The 24,674-nt window shown below is 36.6% G+C and overlaps 1 protein-coding gene across 1 annotated transcript in view; it reads right to left on the bottom strand.

Annotated features, from left to right (window-relative positions):
• HCN1 (hyperpolarization activated cyclic nucleotide gated potassium channel 1) overlaps positions 1-23,965 on the bottom strand; it is a 799,285-nt gene extending 775,320 nt beyond the window's left edge. The window contains exon 1 of the mRNA XM_057495355.1: positions 23,160-23,965. Coding sequence (XP_057351338.1) covers positions 23,160-23,560 — 401 coding nt within the window. The 5' untranslated portion in view covers positions 23,561-23,965. The remainder of the gene's footprint in view (positions 1-23,159) is intronic.
• Between the last annotated feature and the right edge of the window lie 709 nt (positions 23,966-24,674).

Genomic DNA, 24,674 nt, shown 5'->3' with positions numbered 1-24,674 from the left:
ATCCTGAAAACTGAATGTTTTGCTAATACATTTTAGAGTACAACTAAAAATATCTGTGGGATTTAAAGTAAGAAAGTCCACAATGAATACATCTTCAGTAAGAGATTGTGGACATAAAAGCATTTAATATATGTTGTATGTATGTGGCATATAACTTCAGAATTCCCAAATAATTATTGCGGTGAGGAAAATATAAATAAGTAACAATATGATTTCTTGGAGAATATGATTTGATAACCTTTCTGGAACTAGTACTCTCACAACTACTCTGAATTTTACAAGATCTACTTTAGGAGAGACAGACTGCTACACACTTGGAGATAATTTGCAAAGCCCCTTCAAAATCATGTCTGATACCAGCTTTGCTCTTGATTTCAGATGTGGCATGAAATCAACTTTTGTTTCTTAAGATCTCTTATGCCAGCCAAGTCCCTCTCTCTCACTAGTCATATTATGTCTATAATACATTCACTCAAACCTTTTTTGGCTGTTTCTTTCCCAACCGTACTAGATTTCATAGTGGATCACCTACAGTTCTCATTTTCTAGCCCAGTGAGTCACTAGTGATCCTTCATTCAAACACATACACTGGCCAGACCTAAATGTGGATCTAGGCCATAATCTGAATTCTCTCTGTATTCCCAGAGATACCTAAACCTTAGAGAAAAATCACACATCCACGCCAGGGTGGCACCACAAATTTATGTTCTTCAACTTTAGCTCCATTTGTTATACTTTACAGTATCTTTTGACCTTTCCCTGGATCATCCCAAAGTATTAAGTCAGCTTGACCTTAAGGAAGAGCCAAGTAAGCCTAATATGATTTAAGGTCATCTCTGTATAGCTCCCATCACCCACCAGCATTAAGTAATGTGCTCACTGTTTTCCATTGTGAATAACTTCTTTTCTACTACTAGATATAAACAAACATAAGTATAAAAATTAAGTAACCTCTGTGTGCATATACTTAGTCTAAATACCATTAATAATGGTTGATGTTAGATATTTTCTCTTTTAATAGGGAAGAGGCTACATTAGTGAAAAAGGAAAACGCTGTAGGAAAAGGCTGGTAAGCAGACCATAGATTAATTGGATCAAAACACATAGGGAGCTCTCCACTGTAGTTGGGTGTGTACTTCCATGCTTCACATGATTTATACAATATGTGTGTGTAAGTGTATGTATGAGTATTTCAACATGGCTGGACTGTACCATATAAGATTTATTCCCAGAAGATACATTTCTTGATGTATCACTTTATTTCAAATGTCCATATGAACTTTACCACTTAGCTTTTCCAGTATGGTCTGCTTTGTCATCATGAGAATTAGATTGTCTATGAAATCTTCAGAAAAACAACTAGATTTTTAAAATACGTCTTGCCATTACATAAAGAGTAGTACAGGTATAACTTACTCTAGAAAAAGTATACACATACACAATCAAATCTATATATACCTATATAGTTTTATTTATCAATGTTATATCAAAAGTCATATTACATAAAATAAAGTAAAACCATAATTGTACTATTAATTTTTTTTATTTCTCTACATGGAAGTCAAAGGCAAAAGTTACTATGTTTTCAGTAAGATATGTTTGGAGCATGTCTTGGAACAAGACATTCATGCCATTTAGATAATGGTAAGGGAGAGAACAAAAGCAAAAGGAGGTAGAAGACATAAAAGCTCTGGAAAGAAATAGAGGAAAGAATAGAATGACTAAAATAACCAGAAAGTGAATGTAAGCTCAAGATAATGGAATATGAATTATAAATAAACTCCAAGAGAATGCAAAGTAAAGAAATGATCATTTATGTGTTGAAAGATTTGTGGGAAATCTGAGCTTTGAATGGAAATAGATTCAAACACAATCATGCCAGAGGAAAAATAGGCAAAGACTGTGATGACACAATATAGAAGAAATCCATACACAGTGTGATCCTTGAGAGATACTTCTCTCTACCTATTGATCTCTCATCAGCCCATCTATCTTATCTATCCAACAAATACTTATGGAAAACAACTAAAAAATGTTCATCAGAAGTTGTTTGTCTGCAAGTGTCATTTTTCAGGTTTTTTGTTCTTTCTTCACCCACACCTGAAACTACTGGTTTACCTCATTCATTTTTGCTTGTCTTTGGATTCTGATTAAATTGTCACATTTTCATGGAGGCTTTTCCTAACGCCTCTGGATTAGATTAAACCCCCAGCTCTATCCTTCCATAAATTACCCTATAGATTTCCTCTGTTAACAGTGAATATATTTCATTACTCATTGAATGCATGCATTTCACACAAGATTGGAAGCGATAAAAAACAGGACCGATGTCTGCCTTCTTCAGTGTTCCATCCTGGGTCTAGCTTATTGGTTGGCACACACTAGGTGATTGGTAAATCAGTATTGAATTGAATTGCACAGCTATGGAGTTTCAGAAAATTCCTCACAGCCCTGCCTCTTAAATTTCATTGCAAATAGTCTGGCTCTGGTTTATTATCTCTAGTTTAATTCTGGAACCTAGCACAGTTCCTCTGCATAACACTGAAGAATAGATAACTAGATAAAGGTGTTTATTTAGCTTTTAAATTTTGGCTTTGTCCTTAGATATATACTAAATATATGCATCCTCTGGCAAATATTCAGTATTTGGAAAAATGCACAAAAGACATCTATCCTTGACATATATTAAATACTTAGAAAAAAATGTGCAAAATTAGAGACACATGAAAGACCACTGCATGCATGTTGATAATAAGCAAAACGTTGTAGGAACAACATGGTGTTGGTTTGGAAGACAGATGTGAAACAGTGCTAGAAGCCAGTGGATGAGTCATGATAGAAAAATTAGAGAGGAAGATGACCTCATCCATGGTAATGGTGATGGAGAAACAGAGATAGATTCAGGAGATATTTAGGAGGTACAATATGTATGGCATGGTGGGCCTGGTGCATGTGTGTGTGAGTGTGTGTGTGTTTCTAGATGCATATGTGCATCTGATGCTGAGTGCCATGGAAGAACAAGGAGGTTTGCCTATCAGGTCAAAGGTAACATAATAAATCACAGAGGTGCTTGCATATGTGTTCTGATGCTAAGGAGTATGGCCTGGGATGGAATAGACAAGGGAATCATTAGCATATAGGCAGCAACAGTTCAAGGCATGGTAATGGATGACATTTCCAAAGGAGAATATGTACAGTGAAAAAAGAAAAGGCCTTGAAGCTAGACCTTGAGGACCAACATGTAAGTTGACAACAGAAGAGTTAAAGCCTGACAGGGACTTTAAGAAGCTGTGAACAGAGATGTAGGAAAATAATAAGAGGAGAGAAGGGTCAGAAAAGTCAGGAAGAAATGTCAAATGCCAAAAAGGGCTCAAGTTAAGTAAGGTCTGGGAATTATTTATGAGATTTAGAAATGAGGTTAAATAACACTTACAAGATGTATTGGCTGGTAGGTTGTTTTTTAGGATACTGCTTAAATGGAATGCCAGGTAATACGTGATTTAGAAGTAATGACAAGCAAGAGAGGCATAGTGAATATAAATACCTCTTTTCAAAAGTCTGTAAAGGTAAAGAGGTAAGCTATGGAAGTAGCAAAAATAACCGAGAACCAAGCGTTTGCTTCATTTTGCGTTGTTTCAAGTGTTTTGAGCATGTTTCTTATAAATAATTTAAATTAACCTAAATTATGAAGAATAAATGATCAAAAGCATTTTAAAATTAACCATTATTATAGGAAATCCTGATCTGAAATACTGGTGAAAACATGACCTATCTCATTTTCCAAGAATTTAAATTTACCCCATTTTGATACAGATAAGTATCTGCAGGATTCTCCCTAGTTCTCCAATATCTCTATTTTTCTCTTCTAATTCTGTTTGGCATCTATTTTCTTCAGGTTATTTCTACAGCTCCAAAATTACAATAAACAATGGTAAGAATAATTGTTTATAAGTGAGTCCATTCAGTGGAATATCTTGTTATCAGACTTAAAGAAACCAGAGGGAATGATCTCAGAGATACAACAGGACTATAGTTTGGGGGAAATTTCTGGGGCTTCTGCCACATAAACATTGTTTCTTTCCTTTCTAAACTACCTTTTTTCAGTAGACTCAAAATCTAATAAAATCCTCCTAAAATATCCCAAGCAATTGTAATCTATTTTTACTCTAATGAACTCAAATTTATAAGCTACCTTATATGTAATATATAATATTACATTTATATGGTAGTACATTGCAACCTAATGGCACACATTGTCCTTTTTGTGCAATTAACTATGTCTCTCTTCAATAATATCTGTAACTAAAGTCTTATGACCTCTTTCTATTTCCATACACCTACCAGTGCCTTCATTATGGGCACAGCTCTTCACTGCTATTTTCATTTGAATAGTCTGTACACTTTGGTATATAAGCACTAGTGTTTAAAAAGAATACAGAAAAATAAAATGAAAGGAAACTAAAAGCATTTTTAGGAAGTAGAATTGTTTTCACTGGTTCTTATATTTTTCTGTAGTATTAAACTTAAATAGAGTCAAAAAACTAAAATAAGTCTTTATAGTTTCATTTCTGTTTTATTTTCCTGCCTGGATATGACCATTTCAGTTTTTAATATTTAACCTTAACTCTTTACCGTTAATTATTTAGCTTTTCTGAAAAACAAATGAACATTTGAAATAATTAGGTTTTGACACATAGGATCCAATCCAACATGATGAACTAGAAATGAAGGTCTCAGAAAATTGCCACAATTTTGGGGCACAATTTCCCACTCAAAATAACTAAGATTCTTACAACCAGAAAAAGAATATATAAACTCTAATAGTACTTATAAAGTCAGAGAAAACAACTGAGTCACTGGATCAGGATATGATTGAATTCCTCTGGGACAAAGAATAATGGTTAAGATCCTGGGCTCTGAGCCAGATTCCTAAGTTCAAATCCCAGCTTCTCCACTTAGAAGCTGTCTGAACATTTAACCTCTTCATGAGTTGGTTTTCTAAACTATAATATGACACAAGTAGTCCTTTAGTAGGGATGCTCAAAGGACTCAGTAAGATATATAATATACAAATAACATAAATAATATAAAGAGACTTAAGAGTGTCTGGCACATAGTTAGAACTTAGTAGGTAATATTGCATTTTGAACATCTTTGTAGCACAAACCACTGTTGCTTTTTCCAATGTGACCAGTTAAAACATTTCAATGGTAGTTCTTTCCATTATGTTAATGTAAAAATAACTGTGACAGATAATGCTTAAAATCTTAATTTATTGTTGACACTTAAGTCAACATAGTAGCTTGGTTTTCAAAGAAGACAATGGACAATATTTCCCATACAAATTACACATTTTGTGAACTTCATTCTAATTCAGAGAAATTAGAACCATATTGATTATGAAAAGAATTTCAGACTGTGTGGATGTTCAGCTGATTTAAATACTTGATAAGAAATAAAAAATGCAAAACTTCAAAAAATACATATTTTAAAAAACACAGTGAAGTTATTTTCTAGGAAGGAATCCTATTTTCACATCACTAAATTTAAGTATTACCTTATATGGGTGTACTTCCTAGTTATTCAATGTTTACAAACTATGTGTTTGTGGTATCTGTGGCACTGATTTAAGAACACATTTTGGTCATTACTATCATTTGCTTTTTTGCCTGCAGTGAGTTCTCACATAATTAGGGCTGAATACACTGCACTTTTAAAATTAAACCAAGCCTCTGGGAAAGAATCATGGAAATAGATGGTTAAAGGACACCCAGGCAATTAACAAGCATGATAAAGTTAAAAACTGAAGAAAGAAAAGTAGGTTAAGCGCTTTTCTCTCTCTTCCCAACTTGATTTGTTGATACAGAACGAACATAAATTACCTTTATTTTACACAGGGAAGAGATACAGAAGAAGTCCACATTTTAGTCAATAAGTAAATTCCTTTGCTATTTTCCAATAGATTTTTCTTTTAAACACAAAATTCTGAAATAATTCACAACTTGATTGACTTTTAAAACAAGCCTAAAAATACTGTTTTCAGAAATCACAACAGTATAACAAGGACTAATAAAGATTTAAATGTTAAAAATCTGAGATAATTTTATCCCAGTAGGGAATTACTATTTATTTTTTTTAATACATGCAAAAGTATGGATTATTTGTGAAGGTTTACAAAAAAAAATTCTGAGAAATAAACAGTAAAAAAAATTCTAAATTTACCTTAGCTAATGATTATTATAGAATTAATGCATCATGATTTTTTCCTAGAAGTATATCATGTTGTACAATTACCCTATTGGCATTCTTTCCCTCCATTAAAGTTATATCCTTATATATTTGTCCTCTTACTAGACAAAAAGTTGTGACTTGGTTTCATTTATTTTCTTATTTAATGCACATAACAGTCCCTGAAAGCATACTCAGTACTTAGTAATACTTATTGAATGAGTGAATTCATGTGTGTAATCCCATGTTTTTTAGATAAACTACTGTTATTTCATTATTTGTACTTACAGAGTAATCATTAGCAGGATAACAAAAACGAAATGAAAAGGGAATTTAATATTTGTTAAATATTAGCTATATGTCAAGCACTTTTCACATATTACATTTTCAAGGGGACAGATTATTTTCTCACATTTTACAGATTAGCTTTAAAGAGGTTGACTGTCTCCTCAAACCAAATTAAAATTATTTAAGGTTCTGACTTTTCTGAGATTATGTTGGGTAATTTTCTCACTATAAAGTTTCACTACATTGCTTTGCCTTAGCATTATTAGGGATTTGTTGCAAATACAAATCAGAATCTCTGAGTAAAACACAGAGTTGAACAGTAATATTGTACTTCTTTTGCATTGTAGCCTGATCTTTCTTTTTGAAAAAATTAAGACCTCTTCCATTTCATTTCCCCTTACTTTTTATTGTAAAATAAAACAGAGATGGAGAACCACAGAAGAGTGATTTATTCAAACACCCTTGAAATCACTGCTCAGGACAAGAACTTTGCCCCCGATGCAAGAAGCCTGTCCACATTCACAGTCCCAATCACAGTCCCCTGGCACCCTCTAACATAACAGCTCTGCTGAATTTCATAGTAGCTGCTTCCTTGAATTTCTCCATAGTTTCATCACAATTGTGATGAAATGGTAGAGTTTGGTCTGCTCCAAACCTCCATTTTAAGAGTGCCTCAATCTGCCCTCCATCTCATTCATCTCCTTATTTACCTGTTGAGGAGCCTGGTTGGCAGCCCCATTAGTTCTTCAATGCTGGGTTTTGCTAATTGTATGCTCATGGTGCAAGTTCAGCATGTTTCTCCACACTCTGTATTTCTGGCAGTTTGATACCAGGACCCAGAGGCCTGGTTAGACTCAGATTCTATCCACTTGCAAAACTGTAGGTGGTATATGTTCCTTCAGCAAGAAAATGCAGTATGTAGTTTTGTCTTTTTTTGTAACTAATGGTCATTGATGTTCAACATTTAGATACATGAATTGAATGGGGGGTTGTGGATAAAATCATTACTTTCTAACTATGTCATTACCTATTCATGTATTAGCTTTAGTAATTTTATATGGAAACTCTTTTCCACCTCTACATTTGGTTACACATTGGTTCAGATAATATAGGTAAAGCAGGGTAAGTGCTTGATTCTTTCCTTTTATTTACCCAGGTTTCAAGGTAATGAAGTGGTACCCTATAAAGTTTCAGTGAGTAACCATTATTTATATCATTATAAACTCAAATTTAAACATCTGATGAGTTTCAATTCAGTGATATTCTTATCTATTGAAGCCTATATTGGTTTCTTCAAGCAGGCTCCTGATTCTTCTTTATATTACCCTGGTAGTATCTGATAACTTCTTTACTGTCTCATATGTCAAGTTGTTACAGGCCTTAACATGTATTTCCTGTCCCAGAACTGGTATAAGCCATTTCTCCTCTTCAAATTACTACAGACAGTTTCCTATTGGATTGTGTGAATACCATCCCAGTTCAAACGCTCTTCCAATCAAATACCCATTGGGTATGCAGGGGGTACACCTATACTCAGGTATATAAGATGACTTTGTTTCCCATATCTCCTTCTTTAAACCTAGGAGGAGGTTCTAAAAACACAGGTCTTGCAGTTGTCACAGGTTTGTCCCAACCTACATAATACATCGGAGATACTGCGAGCTCAGGTCCAGACCTCACCAATAAAGCAAATATCCTACTAAAGCAAGTCAAATTAACTTTTTGGTTTCCCAGTGCATATAAAAGTTATGTTTGCTCTACATGGTAGCCTATTAAGTATACAATAGCATTATGTCTGAAAAAATGGACATATCTTAAAAAATCCTTTAATTGCTAAAAATACTAACCCTCATCTGAGCTTTTGGCAAGTTGTAATCTTTTTGCTGGGGAGAGTCTGGCCTTCATGTTTATGGCTGCTGACTGATCAGGGTGGTGGTTGCTGAAGGCTGGAGTGGCTGTGGCAATTTCTTAAAGTAAAACAACAGTGATGTTTGCTCTATTGATGACTCTTCTTTTCACACAATTTCTCTGCAGCAGGCAGTGCTGTTTAATAGCATTTTTCCCAAGGATAGAACTTCCAAAATCGCAGTCAATATTCTCAAACCCTACTGCTGCTTTATCAACTAAGTTTATGTAATATTCTGAATCCTTTGTTGTCATTTCAACAATCTTCAGAGCATCTTCACCAGGAGTAGAGTTCACCTCAAGAAACCATTTTCTTTGCTCATCTGTAAGAAGCAACTCCTTATCCATTCAAGTTCGATCATGAGATTGCAGCATTTCACTCACATCTTCAGGCTCCACTTCTAATTTTAGTTCTCTTGTTATTTTACCACATCTACAGTTACTTCCTCCATTGAAATCTTGAATCCCTCAAAGTCATCCATGAGAATTGGAATCAACTTCTTCCAACCTCTTGTTAATGTTGATATTTCGACCTCTTCCCATGAATTATGAATGTTCTTAATGGTATCTAGAATGGTGAATCCTTTCCAGAAGGTTTTGCATTTATCTTGACCAAATCTGTCAGAGGAACATCTATGGTAGCTATAACCTTACAAATGTACTTCCTAATACTAAAACTTTAAAGTCACAATTACTCCTTGATCCATGAATCCAGCAGAATGGATGTTGCATTAGCAGGCCTGAAAACAGTATCAATCTGTACATCTTCATTAGAGGTCTTGGGTGACTAGGTGCACTGTCAATAATAAGCAGTCATATTTTAAAAGGAATCTTTTCTTCTGAGCTGTAGGTCTCAACAGAAGGCTTTAAAAATTCAGTAAGTCATGTTGTAAAGTGAGCTGCCATAATCCAGACTTCAGTTTTCCATTTACAGAGCACAGGCAGAGTAGATTTGTCAAAAATTTTTAAGGACCCTGGCATTTTGGGAATGGTAAATGAGCACTGGCTTCAACTTAAAGTCACCAACTACATTAGCCCTTAACAAGAGAGTCAGCCTGTTCTTTGAGGCTTTGAAGCCAAGCAATGACATCTTCTCTCTAGCTATGAAAGTTCTAGATGGCATCTTCTTCAAATAGAAGGCTCTTTATATTGAAACTCTGCTGTTAAGTGTATCCACCTTCATTAATTATCTTAGCTAGATATTCTCGGTAAATTGTTGCACCGTCTCCATCAGCACTTGCTGCTTCATCTCCCACTTTCATGTCACGCAGACGGCTTCTTTCCTTAAACTTCAAGAACCAACCTCTGCTAGCTTGCAACTTTTCCTGTGCAGCTTCCTCACCTGTCTTAGCCTTCAGAATTAAGAGAGCTAAGGCCTTGCTCTGGATTAGGCTCTGGCTTAAGGAAATATGACTGGTTTGATCTTCTATACACACCACTAAAACCTTCTCCATATCAGCAATAAGGCTGTTTCACTTTCTTATCATTCGTGTGTTTACTGGAGTAACAATTTTAATTTCCTTCAGCGCTTCCTTTGCATTCACACCTTGGCTAACTGTACAAGAGGCCTGGCTTTCAGCCTATCTTGGCTTTCGACATGGCTTCCTCACGCAGCTTAATCAATTCTAGCTTTTGATGTAAAGTGAGAGACATGTGACTCTTCGTTTCACTTGAACACTTACAGGCCATTGTAGGGTTATCAACTGGCCTGATTTCAATGTTGTTGTTATCTCAGGGAAAAGGGAAGCCTGAGGAGAGGGAAACAGTTGGTGAACAGCCATTTGGTGGAGCAATCAGAACACGGGCAACATATATCAATTAATTTCACCATCTTCTATGGGTATTTTCATGGCACCCTCAAAACAGTTAAAATAGTAACCTCGAAGACCACTGATTACAGATCACCATAAGAAATACAATAATGAAAAAGTCTGAAATATTTCAAGAATCACCAAAATGTGATACAGACATAAGGACAGCAATGCTTTCACAACAATGGCGCCAACAGATTTGCTTGGTGCACGGTCCTCACAGACCGTTTGTAAAAAACATACTATCTTAAAGCACAACAAAGCCAAGCATGATAAAATAAGGTATGTATGCCTGTACTTATCATTTAGGATTATGGGGACAGTTTTGCCAAAAATGTTGTCCATGGTGTTTCTGGTTTTGCTATCTATTTGCTCTGGTTATTATGTGCAAAAACTAAGCTACCACTATTTTCTCAGACTGAAGTTCCCTTTCTTCTTTTGAAAATTATGTCAACTTCAATTTTCATGAATTAACATCTCTGATTATCCTTTCCATTAACTTTACACAAGGACCAGTTTACTAGTGTTGCTTAGAAAATTTTTGCTTGGCACGATTTTTCTTTAGGTTTAGTGAGCATAGTTAAAGAACCTACTTACCACAGAGTTAAAATTCAAAATTAATTCCCTATTACTTTATTAATTATACCTATAGAGACAGTGTGAATTTTCCATCTCTATACATTAGGGCTTGAAATGACATGTGCACTGTTATACCAAGACAGCCCAATTTGGCAAACGCAAAAAAAAGAAGAAGAAAGATGAAAGATACAAGAAAGAAATGTCATTCGTTCTTAGTCACTGCCCAAAGAGATGTATTTTCAACTCTGTTTTGATGACGATAGCATTGATTCCAAAGGCAGTGACATTTAAATGCTTTTAGAGGGCTGTAAAACAAAGGCCATCCCAAGATATCCATAATATATGTTCCCAATTTTTTAAAGCTAAGTTAAAATATTCCATTTTATGCAGGAAATACAGGGGAAAAGACCGTCTATTAGTTGGAAATCGAGTATAAAAACCAAGATTGAGCATAATGTTGCTAAAGTTCCTTCATTCATTCATATTTAATGAGTGCCTACTTTATGCCATGCATGGGTACAGCTCTCAGAATACAGTGGTTAAAATAAAATATTTTTAAACCCTCACTGTAACTGAGGCTTAATTATAGATAAGGGGAGACAATAATCAAATTAGATAAAATATTTAGCAAAATAAATTGTGTTAAGTTCAATGAAGAAATGGTGGGGCTAGGAGTTTAAGTCAAGGTTGAAATTTTACTCAGGTTATATCTGTTATGACAACTATTATAAGGATCATTCTTGCACGTATTTGCAAACATATCATATATTTTCTGTAAGATAATTTACTAGCCCACACATTTTCAATAACCCTATATAGGGTAAAATTGACCTTCAGAGAGGTTCAAACAATTTACATAGTCTTTGGAGTTATACGTTGGAAAGCTCTCCTCCATAGCAATATTATTAAATAATTCACTAATATTTTTCTAGAAACTCTGAGTTCAGTTATTTTTAGATTTTATAAATTTAAACATATTTAGATTTAATTTTCTTGCAAACTGATAAGAATAGATCTTACTTAATTATTTTAGTTGATTAACACTATTGTATAACTCATCTATTATATTAATTTGAATCTGGGTAAATAGTTCATATTTTTGTTTCAGTAATCAGTAATGTTTTTCTCTTGTACATTCTCAATCATAGTTGTTAATACATAAGAAAGATACTGATGTATTTTTAAATATTTATCTTATAATCACCCATCTTACTGAACTTTAAAGTTAATTTTATCATTTATCAGTTGGTTCAATCATCTTTTTAAGGCAAGGTAAACATCATTTGCAAAAAATAAGTTAATTTATTATTAACTTATAATAATAAATTAATTCACCCAAGATATATTTCTAGTTATAACTTTGTGCCTTATTGTACTGACTGACCCTTCCAGACAAAGCTCTGTTCAGTTCCTGAGGACCAGGTAAAGCCTCAAAACACAACTACCTAATTGACTGGGAATTCTCTCTCTCTCTCAAGGCCAAGTCTTTCTGGCTTCAATTCTAATTCTTAAGTGGCTGGTCCAAACAAAACACTATCTCCTGCTATCTTCCATACATTGTTTTGAGTACCATATTTCTGTTTAAAAATATTAGATAGCTCATGGATTCTTAACTTGGAATTCAAAAAAAAATGTGCTCGCAGGGAACATAAACCTCCCAAAATCACAGACAAAATTCTGTGAATATATGCACTTTTCCAGGGTAGAGGGTCTACTACAGCTTTCATTTGATTCTCATTCTATGAGCCTGGAAGTCCAAGACTTACTAACATGACTAGATAGCCATGAATAATCAGTATAATTAATAATTACAGCTAACAGAATTCTGGGGTTATAATTGTTCAGTACATATACAACCATAATTAGGTGCTTTTGGCATATATTTCTGCTATCTTATAGGTTAAAAAAAATACATATGATCCCAGACAACATATCTGTCTCTAATCTTCATCATAATTCACTTACAGGGCTATTCAAGACAAATACCAAATCTATTGCTCAGAACAAAGAATCTTTTAAAAAAAATAATCACTTAAACAATGAATAACCTTCTACAGAAAAAAAATAAGAAATCCTCATCCTCCCTCTAAGTACTACTCATGAAAGTTTCAATATCCATTTTCTCAGTCTCTGCTTATATCTCTCAAACAACTAAGATTGTATAAATTTTAATAAGGTATCTTTCTTTTTTAATAAGACTAACACACTTTCTACAAGACAGAAAGTCATGTTGCTCCAAAATGATGTAAAAAAGATATTTAAAAATCATTCTTGAATTTGCAATGTTTCTTAAATTACATTTCTAAATAACCATTTTTCATAGACTATTAGTGTAACAATAAAAAAGAAAATGAATTAGCAAGTTATCAATAATCTTATTTGGCTCATATATAACATTAAACTGATTTGAAATAAGATCCCAAATGGTTTATGCCATTTTCTGATGAAAATAAACAGGAAGGAAGACATGCAACTCAATACCATTAGAGTTATCCCTCAGAGCTATTTTTAAGTCTGGACTACTGTAGAATTCTACACCAACTCAGAAGATAATACTGCTATATCTGGAAAATTCTGCAGAGACAGGATGTATCAGAAGTATTCCAATGCTAATTGCCCCATGAGCAAACCTGTCTCACATAGCATACACAAAAACTGCCATTGCACATCAGGGCTTTGGCTGCCCAGACTTCCATGACGATAAAAAAAAAACAGACTAGCGTATGATTTACATGGCCCTGCCTTTCCAGACACATCTGCTTGGGGATTCTGAAGACTGTCAAGCATGTAGACAATGTTTTCCTTTTCCAAAGAGTTCACACTTCTTAATTCTTTTTCAACTTTACAGTCGTAATAATAGCTAACACACAGCACTAGGTGCAGAGCATAATTTCCAAGTAGTATATATTTAGACACTAAATATCTATATCAATATAAAATGTGTATCTTCCAAAGAGTCCCATAAGATACATGTACCATTTTCCTTGTTTTGTAATTGAGAAAACTGAGGCCCAGATACTAAAGCGGCAGGTGGTGGGATTCTAACTTAAACAGTCTGGCTTCAGAGTCTGTTTTCTTAACAAAACTTACTTCAAAACATACCCATAGTCTTTTTTTTTTTTTAAACAGAATAGTATTACAAGAATTATAAGAAGAATATAGCCCATTCTTTTGACTGAACACACCTACTTCCCTAATTCAAACATCCTAATAGGTTGACATTTAATTCATATTTCAAAAAGAAATTGATATATCAACTTTAAACCCTGGTAATTTCCAATTATGGCAGATGAGCATCTAGCTTTCTTACAACACTGAACCCTCTTTAACCTTTCTCTAGCCCTCCCAGAATAACTGGGCCATAATCTTTGCTTCAATCAATCAATCTTGTTAACATTATTATGACCAAGTGTTACTCATTGCTGAGCCAAGCAAAGAATTTCCCTTCTTTATTCCCCTTCACATTATTCCGGAGTTAATAAAGGTCTTTTGTTTATTTACTTGCATTCAATGTACCTACAGGTATTTATATAAAATTCATAGATATCTTGTTTCAAATGTTCTGTGGAACACCTATTAAATATTACTTTTTAAATGCTCATATTCATTTTTTTTCCCCCTGAAAGTCTTTCTTCAGAGTGCTCTGCTTTCCTGTCTTTGTCTGAACTGTGTTTCCTCAAGGCCAGCTGCTAAGGAGTACGCCTAATTTTCAAGGTTCTCCTGGGTTAGATCCCATATCTCATTCTCTAAGTTTTCACATCATTTAGTGTGATTCCCTGTTTTGCTGGAGAACAATATCCAGCCACTTTCTAAGAAAGGATACATGGGTAGTTAACATTAGAGTCTTAAATTCTGAATGTCGTTATTTAATGTTCATATTATGACAAGATACACGATTCTTTCAGAAATCACTTTCTCTCAGAATTTTGTAGAATTGGTTGCACTGTCTTTTAGCTTGCCGTATTTTCCCCACTTCATATCTAAGTCTCTCTTTAGGAAGACTCAGTACTTTTTTTCTAATTCACTGGTGTCCTGACACTTCTGTGTGATGACCCTTGCTGGGGTCTTTTTCTTTCTCAGTGCTAAGCACTCTGAGTTTCTCAGAAAACACATTTCACTCCCTATCTGGAAAATTTGTTTAAAATGTCTCTGTTAATTCCATATGTCCATTTTTACACTTTGTTCTCATTCTGGAATGCCTTTTATAGATTTTAATCTTATGAATTAGCCTTTATATTATTCATATTTTCTATTCTTTTTTCTTCTTTTTGCCCTAAGTTGGCAAGGTTTCCTAATTTTTATGTGACACCTTATTACATCCAAGTGCTCTTTTTTATTCTCTGGGTACTCTTTTCACAGCATATTGCTCTTATATTGCATAGATTAAATATCTTCCCGAAGATATCATTTATAGAGTAATTTTTTTAATGTAGTTTTCCCTTATCCCAAGTGCTTCTCTGTCCTGTGTACTTTCTTTTTTTTTTTTGTCTTTTATGATAGAGACTTGTCTCAAAAGTTTCATAATCTTTTTGCTTTCAGATCCATTAGACAGTAATATACCAAAATATAATTACAGTCTCTTTGTACATATGTGAGGCTTTTTGCAAGATTTTAGGTAATAAATAAGAATTTTTACTGGAAGACTGAAATGTCTCACATTGCAGGTATTTTTCTCCAGTTTCCTCCCTGCAGAGAAATGACCAGTCTTCATGCATTCTAAATTTTAGGATTGAGAGTTCAGTACTCACTAAGGAGACCTTATTTAATCCTACTGATTTCAGTCTGTCTTTCCTGAAAATAATTTAACTAGTACCTTCATGTCCTGAACACTTTTGGGGTTGAATGAAGAAGGATCGTGGAAGTAGAATAACTTCTCCATTCACTATTTTCTAAAATGTATTTGAGATCTCTTGTTCTCTGCTTTCTCTTCTTTCCTCTAGTTTTCTGTGTGCTTGTCATATTATTTTGAAGTGGTTTCAAGAGGGAGAAGGAATAAATTATTAGGTTTAATCTGTAATGTTTCTCTGCAGATTTGGAGAAATATTTATACCAGTAATTTTATTTCTTTTTAGGTAAAACAGTTGGAAAGAGAGGATTAAGATTCATAAAAGCTGAATTCCTGGCCAGGTTCTTACTATCTATCTATGTTACCATATCATGCTGCTTAACCTTCCTGTAATTTCTCTTAGTCATCTGCACATTGGGTAGGAAAATAAAATAGTTGGGACACACCGACAGGTGGCAGCAAGAAAGGTATGCCAGAAATTGCTGTAGAGAAAGAAAGGGCTTTCTTTCTCTGGATTTATTAATTCTAAGAGTAAATGTGTACATGGTCAGAGACTAATCATTTGTCCATTCAGTCAATAATATTTGTTAAAAGTCTATTATATTGACCCAGCAACTTTACTTCTCAGATATATGAAAATACATTTCTGCACAAAAAAATTGTACAAGAATGTTTCCATCAGCATATTCACAATGACCAAAAGGTAGAAGACTCCAGATGTCCATCAACTGATGGATGGATAAATTAAAATTGGTATATCCACATAATGGTATAGTATTCAGCAAAAAATGGAATAAAGTACTGAAACATGCTACAACATGAACGAAACTTGGAAACACTGTGCTAAGTGAAAGAAGTCAATAAGAGACTACATGTTGTATGATTCCACTGACATGCAATGTCCAGAATAAAACAAAAATCATAGAGACAGAAAGTAGATAAGTGGTTGCTTAGAACTGCCAGGGGAGGGAATGGGAAGGTAAAAATGAATGCTAATGCATATAGGACTCCCTCTGAGGGTGATAACATTCTTTAAAAATTGATTTTGGTAATGGTTTCATGATTCTGTGAACATATTAGAAAACATTCATACAATTTAAATGAGTAAATTGCATGGTATGTAACTTATACCTAAAAAATGCTGTTAAAAGTAAAGCATTTGAAAAAGCTTAACAGGAAAAAAAAAGTCTATTATGCGCACATTAAAAATAGAAAATTGAATAACATTGATAAGGTCATGGAGCTTAAATTCTAGTGTAAGAACATACATAAATATGTAATTAGAAATTCTGATGAACAAGAAGCCCAGATGTAAAATAAAATGAAGAGGGGAAGTGCTAAGGATGTCACTATGATTAAACTAAAATCCCAAAGTAGGAAAAACCAGCTATGATGCAGAATAATGCAAAGTGAAAAGAAAATGTCAGGCAGTGGGGTTAAATGTCACATCAGAATCTCTTGGCAAGAGAGAACTCAGCTTGTTCTAGCAGGTGAAAATTACACAAATGGCTGGGAAACAGTAAGAGAGTGAGTGGTGCATGATGAGGTATTGTCTATAGGTTGAAATTATGCAAGGTTCTGTAGCTCATGGAAGGTCTGTTAAATGTACTCCAAGAGTAATGGGAAGCTTCGAAAGCATTTTAAGCAGCATGACAACATTATTAGACATTAGATACCATTATTTGCTTTTTAAGATCACTCTTGCCACTCTATGAAGAATAGAATAGAGGACAGCTTTGACTTTCTGTCCTAAAACTGCCTGTGCATCTCTAAACAGAAATAACATTGCAGAATCTACATCACTCTTATAATTTTAAGAAGTGTCTCAACTGGTGGCAGTATTAATTGGTAAAACCAACATACAGAGAATCTCTTTAAAGTTTATAGTCAGTAATTCTATCCCTTGAACTCTGCCCAGAATATAACGAAGAGTAATACACAAAGATGTTTGCTGCAGCACTATTCATAATACTGAAATATTGGAAAGAAAGTTGAATGTACAAAATGTAAATAGTTGCTAACCCTGTGTGTGTAACCAGCCTTACTTATTTAGAGTTATAGCTAATGCCTTGAAAATATAAATGGGTATATATAAATGAGACTGTCAAATTTTAAATATAGGGCTTGTGTAATTTTGCCATTTTGCTTTAACTGGATCATCAGTTATTAGATGAAACAATCAAAAACTATTATGGGGAAATGAACTAAAAAACTTGAAAGGAGTCAAGAAATCAATTTTGTCACTCAAACTTGGGTGAAATGTGTAAGATAAATGGAAACCCAAGCATAACCAATGTCGATATATGCTTATTCTTATGTGTCCATAATCATATACAGATGTGTCTTGAATAGTTCCTGTCACACATCCTCAAGACACACACACACACACACACACACACACACACACACACACACACACACACACAGAATTAACAGATGCACAAGGAAGCCATGTCCCCTGATTTCTTTTTCAGGCAAAATAACAGTAAGTTGTACATCATGATGCCTTCACAAAGAAAATTATTTTTAGAAGAGACTACTTGGTGTAAGTGAATGTAATCTTCTTTCCTAGTGCATGCAGATGTTTTTCATTAACCGCTACCTCTGCCCTAAGATACATGATGGCAGCCTAATTCATAGTTTTCTACTTCTTTACACAAAAGGGTAAAAATGAAATTTCGTCACAGGTGCTGAAAATGTTCAGTACACTTCTTACAGTGCTATTGTTTTCCAAAATTTGTATTGCACTTATAAGGAACTCTATTTGATAGTTCTCATCCTGAGCCCATGTTTTGTCTCTAAGTAATAAAGTGAATTACCTGCTAAAAACAGACTGGCAAATGCTCACATGAAAATCACATCATACACATTTTGCTTGCCTCATACTCACTTTGGGACATAGGTTCACTGAGTGGAATAATGCAGAATTACAAATACTATTTAAGTTGCTTTTTGGTGTTGGTGTTGTTTGTGATTTTTAATCAAGTAGATATAGTTTAATTAGATTTTCTTCAGTGAGCCTATGATAATAAGTAACATTATTCCAATGCATTTAAAATTCTTTCAATATTAATCAATATTCAAGTTAACAATACAGGTCCACATAATTAATATGAATTGGTAAAAGTTCATCTTCCCAATGACCCTCAATTTATAACAAGTCCCCCAAAAATAGATTTAAAGGGAAAGCTGGTCAGAAAAAAGTGGAAAACATCCTGTAATATTTTAATAGTAAAATATCACTGTAATACTATTAAATGCAATTAAATAGTGAAACATTCAATAAAGTAGAGTATAACATTCAATTAAGTATTATGCAATAAAGATGTATACTAGGAAAAAGGAACTGAATAAATTCATAACTCCAAATCTTCCAAATAATTTCACTTTAATTGGGTCTCACAATTGCTAGGGCGACTAAGAAAAATTTAATCGAATTCATAAGAAATAAAAAGGTTCACCTAACAGAGAAAAAAGTAAATTTTTAGGGTTAACTTTGGCTGTGTAGACATGAAAAGCAAATAAAAGGAGCATTGCTGGGAGAGTACAGGGTACATTCAGCTCAAAGATAACATAACAGTAGGCTAATTAGTCCTTAAACCCCAGAAGACTGAATTATTTTCTCCTGAGAAGCTCCTGCAAACAAGGGTTTATTCTCTGTGTAATATGGGTGAACCCTCCCTTCACTACCAAACACATCAGTGACCTCTGACATCAGCACAGTTGTGGATGCACCGGGAGGCAGAGATGGATGGCCAGAAAGGGCAGTATCTTCAGGAAGTGATTCCATCTGTAGTCCTTGTGTACTTAGGATACAGTAAGCTCTTCATGCAGTTATTTACACTAACTGATAAAAAGCAGTGGACAAAATAACAAGTCCAGATATTAAAATATCCTCCCTTACCAGTGGCAAGATGTTGGCTGACAATATATATGGAATAAGAGCATCATTTCTGAAAGAGCCCTTATGTAAGCATGCTCCAGCAAAATGATGTCAGAATCACTGAAAAGGCAAACAGTCTGGTGATAAAGTCCTACAAGGTATATTTCTCGCATGATAAAAATCCACAGAAGTACTCTACATTATTCTTTCAATCCATTTACATGATTATATCATGACTACGGATTGGCTGTGAAAGCACAATGCTTGGCCAGTGTCTCTTTTGTATAAAATAAATTAAAATTAAAATTTCAGCTAATAAATACATAATCACTGTTAGTAATCTCAAAAAACATCATATTTAACCTCCACATTAAATACTTTTGTGTGTGTGTACACAGGTAAACTCGGTAAGTCTGTGACCATGTCATTACTATGCAAAGATCAGTGTAATTTTATTTTTTAAGTAGCTATCTTTATTTTCCCTAGTTTGGATTATTATAAACCATTCTATAAGTAAACACACTAAATTCTCTAGCTCCCACCCAGTTATTTCTAACACTCAGTAGCATTTGACTCTTCTTTAGTCCCTGAAGGTTTCTAACATCATCCTCTCCTGAGAAAGAAGGGAAATACAGCGCCTCTGCCCTACTTCCACCGGAGGTAGGAGAAAACTAGCTGCCAGACACAGCAATAGCACTCTTGGGCCCTGGCAGGTGGAAGAGGCACCTAGCTAGCTCTCCCAGAGTCTCAGTGGGAGCACTACTCTGTCGCCTAAGGGAAGTAGGAAGGAAGCCACCTTAGAAATCTTCCTGAGAAGGAATACCAGATCATTAGCCATGGTATTAAAGTCCTGACCTGCTCTGGAGTAGCAGACTCACGCTACACTCAGCAGTGTGGGGCTGACCAAAGAGCAGACAGAGTAAACTTCCCTGGCCATGCAAAAGCTTATGAAAGTGCCAAGGAAAAAACCCTCTGGGTATCTTTATTTCTAGTATTGCTCTCCCCTCCATGGAAATTTATTCATAAGTGCCACTTTCTCAGTTGCTAAATTATTGCTGATCATAAGTTGGGCATTACAGGAATCAGCAAAAAACCCCTTAAAGTGTCTTCTTCAGGGAAGTACCTGAGGTGAACAGATGACCATAACATTTCTGTTATGTTGGAGATTCGTCTCATATTGCTTTTCCTTTAGAAAAGGAAAAGATACTGCCAGAAGTTTGTCTTCCTTATCTTTGCTTTTTTCATTACATCGTTTTGAGAAATTTTATATTAGCATTGAGATCATATGAAAACATTAATTACACATCTAAGTGTTTTAATGTATGCAAATAGGTATTTATGAGATTGTTGCCTTTGTTTTAGAAAATGATATATATTGTAATTATGACTTTTAAATCTATTTTTTTCAGATACTTTCCACTTAAAAACCTAAATTATGGTAAGAGTTTATGTCTGTCATTTTCTTTTTCTAATTATATCAAATATTCCAAAATACTTTACACTGGAGTTTGAATATTAGCTCACTTTTTAACCATCTTCCATTTCTTTGAAATAAATAAGAAAGTTGAACCATCATCTGAATTCAATTTCTTCCTTTTAATTAATAACAATGTTTTTGTTTTTAAAGAGAGATATAGTCTTATATGATTTATGGAAAAATGTAAAGGATGTTTAATTTCATGAATTTCATTCATTTGAAAGATTTTGGCACACTTTCCAATTCCTGATGGTGGCCCTATGTTTTTGTCCAGTATGTGGTGGAAGTTTAATTACTTGACATATGCCACCATTTTGAAGACTGTAGACTCTTTCCATATTGTTCAAGAAATAAAAGTATCTTATGTAATTATTTAATTGGGTGTGAAATTAAATAAACAAAGATTAGTGTTTTATTTGCATGTGAATATTGAACCTCTTATTTCTGGAAAGACCATACTTACTTTTGTTACTAAGACTGAAGGCTGTTTCCATACAAAGTTTTTTCATGAAAAAAATGTAATATGCATTGCAACATATTCCCAGTGAGGACTGAGGGACAAGTAGTATTCTACATTTGATCTCAATCTTTAAAATTCTAGAGAACATGACAATCTTATATACCCTAGATACCTTAGAACAAGCCCATTTATAAGTTTGCTTCTATAAATGACTTTCTAATGGAGGAAACAAGCTTGATTATTTAGTAAAAAGTTTTAATAGGAACATTATTTCAAACCCAATTGTGTAGGCTACATATGTCATTGGGTTTTGTAAGTCTGCCTTCCTTTGTAATTTCCGTGTTTTTGCAAACAAGAATTAAAATTATGTACTTCCTAAAAACCATTCACTCTATGCATAAATAATAGAGGCTATTTATTTCTGAGACAATACATATTTATCTTAGAGAGGGTAAAGACAGTCACTCTAAGGCTATCTGTGGCAGGAGTATGTGGGTTTTTCAGAACTAACGTCATTCAGCACCGTGGACAGCTCCATTAAGGCGAGGGGTTAGTAGCAATTCTCTAGTTTCTAAACATAACTCAAAATAATGCTACTTTTTACTGCTACATTTGTTGTTTAACAGAAGCCTATAAAAACTGCTGGGCTTGCACACATACTCCTTTTCGTCAATTCTTTTTCGAAAGAGTTCAGTTAATAAATCCACCCTGAGTTTTTTTTGTTTTTTAATTGTAAATGGAAAGCCCAATCTTATTCAGGAGCTTCAGGGTGAATGCACGTTAAAAAAAAAAAAAAAGGTCTACTTCATGACCTTCGTTTGATAATCTCTGAACATGCTTATAAGCGAAATACTTGGGTGACAAATAAGATCAGACAACGTCTTAATCCTCGAATCAGCTTCCCAAACAGCTGACGGCTCTCTTGTCCTTGTTCCCAAACTGGGAAACGGGCAAGAGATTTCTGAAATAGACTTGAAGTCAAGGTCAAGAAAGGAAGTCTCTCTGTCTCAGGAAGGGGGCTCTGAAAACGCCCCCTGTCTGTTTCAGGAACTCCAGGCTTCCTGTCACGCTGCTGCCCAACCTGGCAGCACCGGCACCCCTGAAATCTCAACTCGAGGACTATCCAAGCGCAAATCACCCTTCCTCAGCCTGCCAGTCGCTGCTCTGAGGAAATGCACTGATACCCAGTGCCTGCAGACAGATGAAAAACAGACGAACTCTCCCCAGGGGCGAGGGCGACTGGAACACAAGGACCTGTGAGTCAGTGTCTCCGGCTGCCCCGTCCTCTCCTCCTTAACCCGGGGGCGCCTTTATCCCCTTTGGGAGGGACCCACTTCTTGGGGAAGCAACGCGAGAAAGGGTGTCACCCCCAAGACGCTTTCTGGCGGCTTCCTTACACTCCCATCTCCGAAGTAAAAGTTTCCCTGACACCAACTTAACATCCTCCCGCATCCGCGGGTCAGCGTGGCCTTCTTCCCCCATCTGTCCCCAAAGTTCTCAAGGCAAAAACAGGAGGGCGGCCCCCGCGGTTCCCAGCAACAAAACTCCTGAGACAAGCCCCCTCGGTGGGAGCTAGCTGAACGAGCGGAGCCTCGTCTCCCCGAGTGGAAGCCGCCGGCAGCACCGCCCCCGCGCGCCCGGCGCCCCTCCCTCCGGGCGCCTGCGCCCCCTCCCAGGAGCCGGGAAGCGCGGTGGGAGGGCGCGCCCGGAAGGGAGGGTGGGGCGGTGCCGCGGGTCCTCACCTGAAATCGCTGTAAGGGTGGATAATCCAGAAGCCTGCAGTTTTAACCCTTTCCTGCTCCTTCTCCACCGCCTTCTGGCTTCCAAACATGCGGAGGGAGAATTTGTTGACCCCGGGCTGCAGCATGGAGGTGAACTGCCTCTGCATGAAGCCGTACTGCCGCCGGGGCCCCTCGGCGTCCTCGAGGCCCCCGGCCGCCTCCTCGCCGCCGCCGCCGTCCGCCTTGAAGCACACGGAGTTGCCGTGCTCCTTCGCGCCGGCCCCGCCGCCCCCCGGCGGGGTGCCCAGGCGCTTCTCGGCCGCGGCCGGCCCCGCGCCCGTCGCGGGCGCCTTGGCGGGGAAGACGCTGTGGCCATCGTCCCGGCTGCCGGACGAGGAGTTGGGCTTGCTGCCTTCTTCCATGTCCACGGCACGGGGCCGACGGCCGCGCGCGCTCCAGACTCGCCGGCCGCCCGGCGCCGGGGGCACGAGGCTGAGGGGCAGGGGCTCGAGCCGGCTGCCCGCGAGCCCGGCTGCCCGTCGCGGCGGCGGCGGCGGCGGCAGCGGCTCCTGCTTCCCGCCCGCGCCGCTGCTCCCTGCGCGCCTCGCTCCCGCCGCCGCCGCTGCCCTCGGCGGCTGCGCTCCGGGCTCCGGCGCACCTGGTGCTGAAGCTGAAGCTGCCGAGCGAGGCGAGGCTCCGCTCAGCCCTCGAGCGCCAGCGCCTCCGCTCGGCTGCCCTCTGCTGGCCGGAAAGGGCCTCTCCCCGCCCGCGCGCCGCACGCTTTCCACTCCTGTTCCACTTCGGCCCAGCGTGACATTGAACTCAGGAGCCCTCGGAGACTTTTATTTGCACATGTCGTGAGAGACTCTATATGTTTGCACGTGAGGGAAGAGAGAAACAAAGAAAGACTGAGCTGGCGGATGTATGTTTGTCCAAAAGAAATAAACATCTTCAAACTCACTGAGACACTGTCACCCTGAGTGCCAGTTTGAATGGTGGTAGTTAAGCAAAGGTAAAGAGGCTGGCTCCGCATGCCGAAAATTCACGTGTAAATCGAGATGTACAAAAGTAAGATTTGACAATGGATAATAAATCTCAAGAAGAGAAATTCTGTGCGTGCGTGTGTGTGTGTGTGTGTGTGTGTGTGTGTGTGTGTGTGTGTGTGTGTGTGAGTCGTCTGGTTAATCAGCTGCTTGGGGATTTTCAGATGAAGACTACACCCAGGGACAGACAACTGACCTCCTTACATTTATCCGTATTTATTCTCTTGGAGATCCTTAAGCAGGGGATGGGCTTTCCTTCTTACCAAGGCCACTGATCAGCACACATGTGAGCAGATATTCCAGCCACCACTACTGAGAGAAAAATGTGTTAGGAAAACCTCGCCAGAGCCGGTTTGTCATTTGTGGTAGGTTATGTAATCAATAAAACACACTAAGTGGCATGCATGTCGCTCAGTGTTTACCTACACCTCACCAGGAAGCCAAGATGTTTTATGCAGAATGTAATCACCATTTCAGATGGGGGAAGGTATTC

The sequence above is a fragment of the Manis pentadactyla genome, chromosome 2 (assembly GCF_030020395.1).
Source record: "Manis pentadactyla isolate mManPen7 chromosome 2, mManPen7.hap1, whole genome shotgun sequence".
Classification (NCBI taxonomy): domain Eukaryota; kingdom Metazoa; phylum Chordata; class Mammalia; order Pholidota; family Manidae; genus Manis; species Manis pentadactyla.
This window is presented reverse-complemented; position numbering and strand designations above follow the sequence as displayed.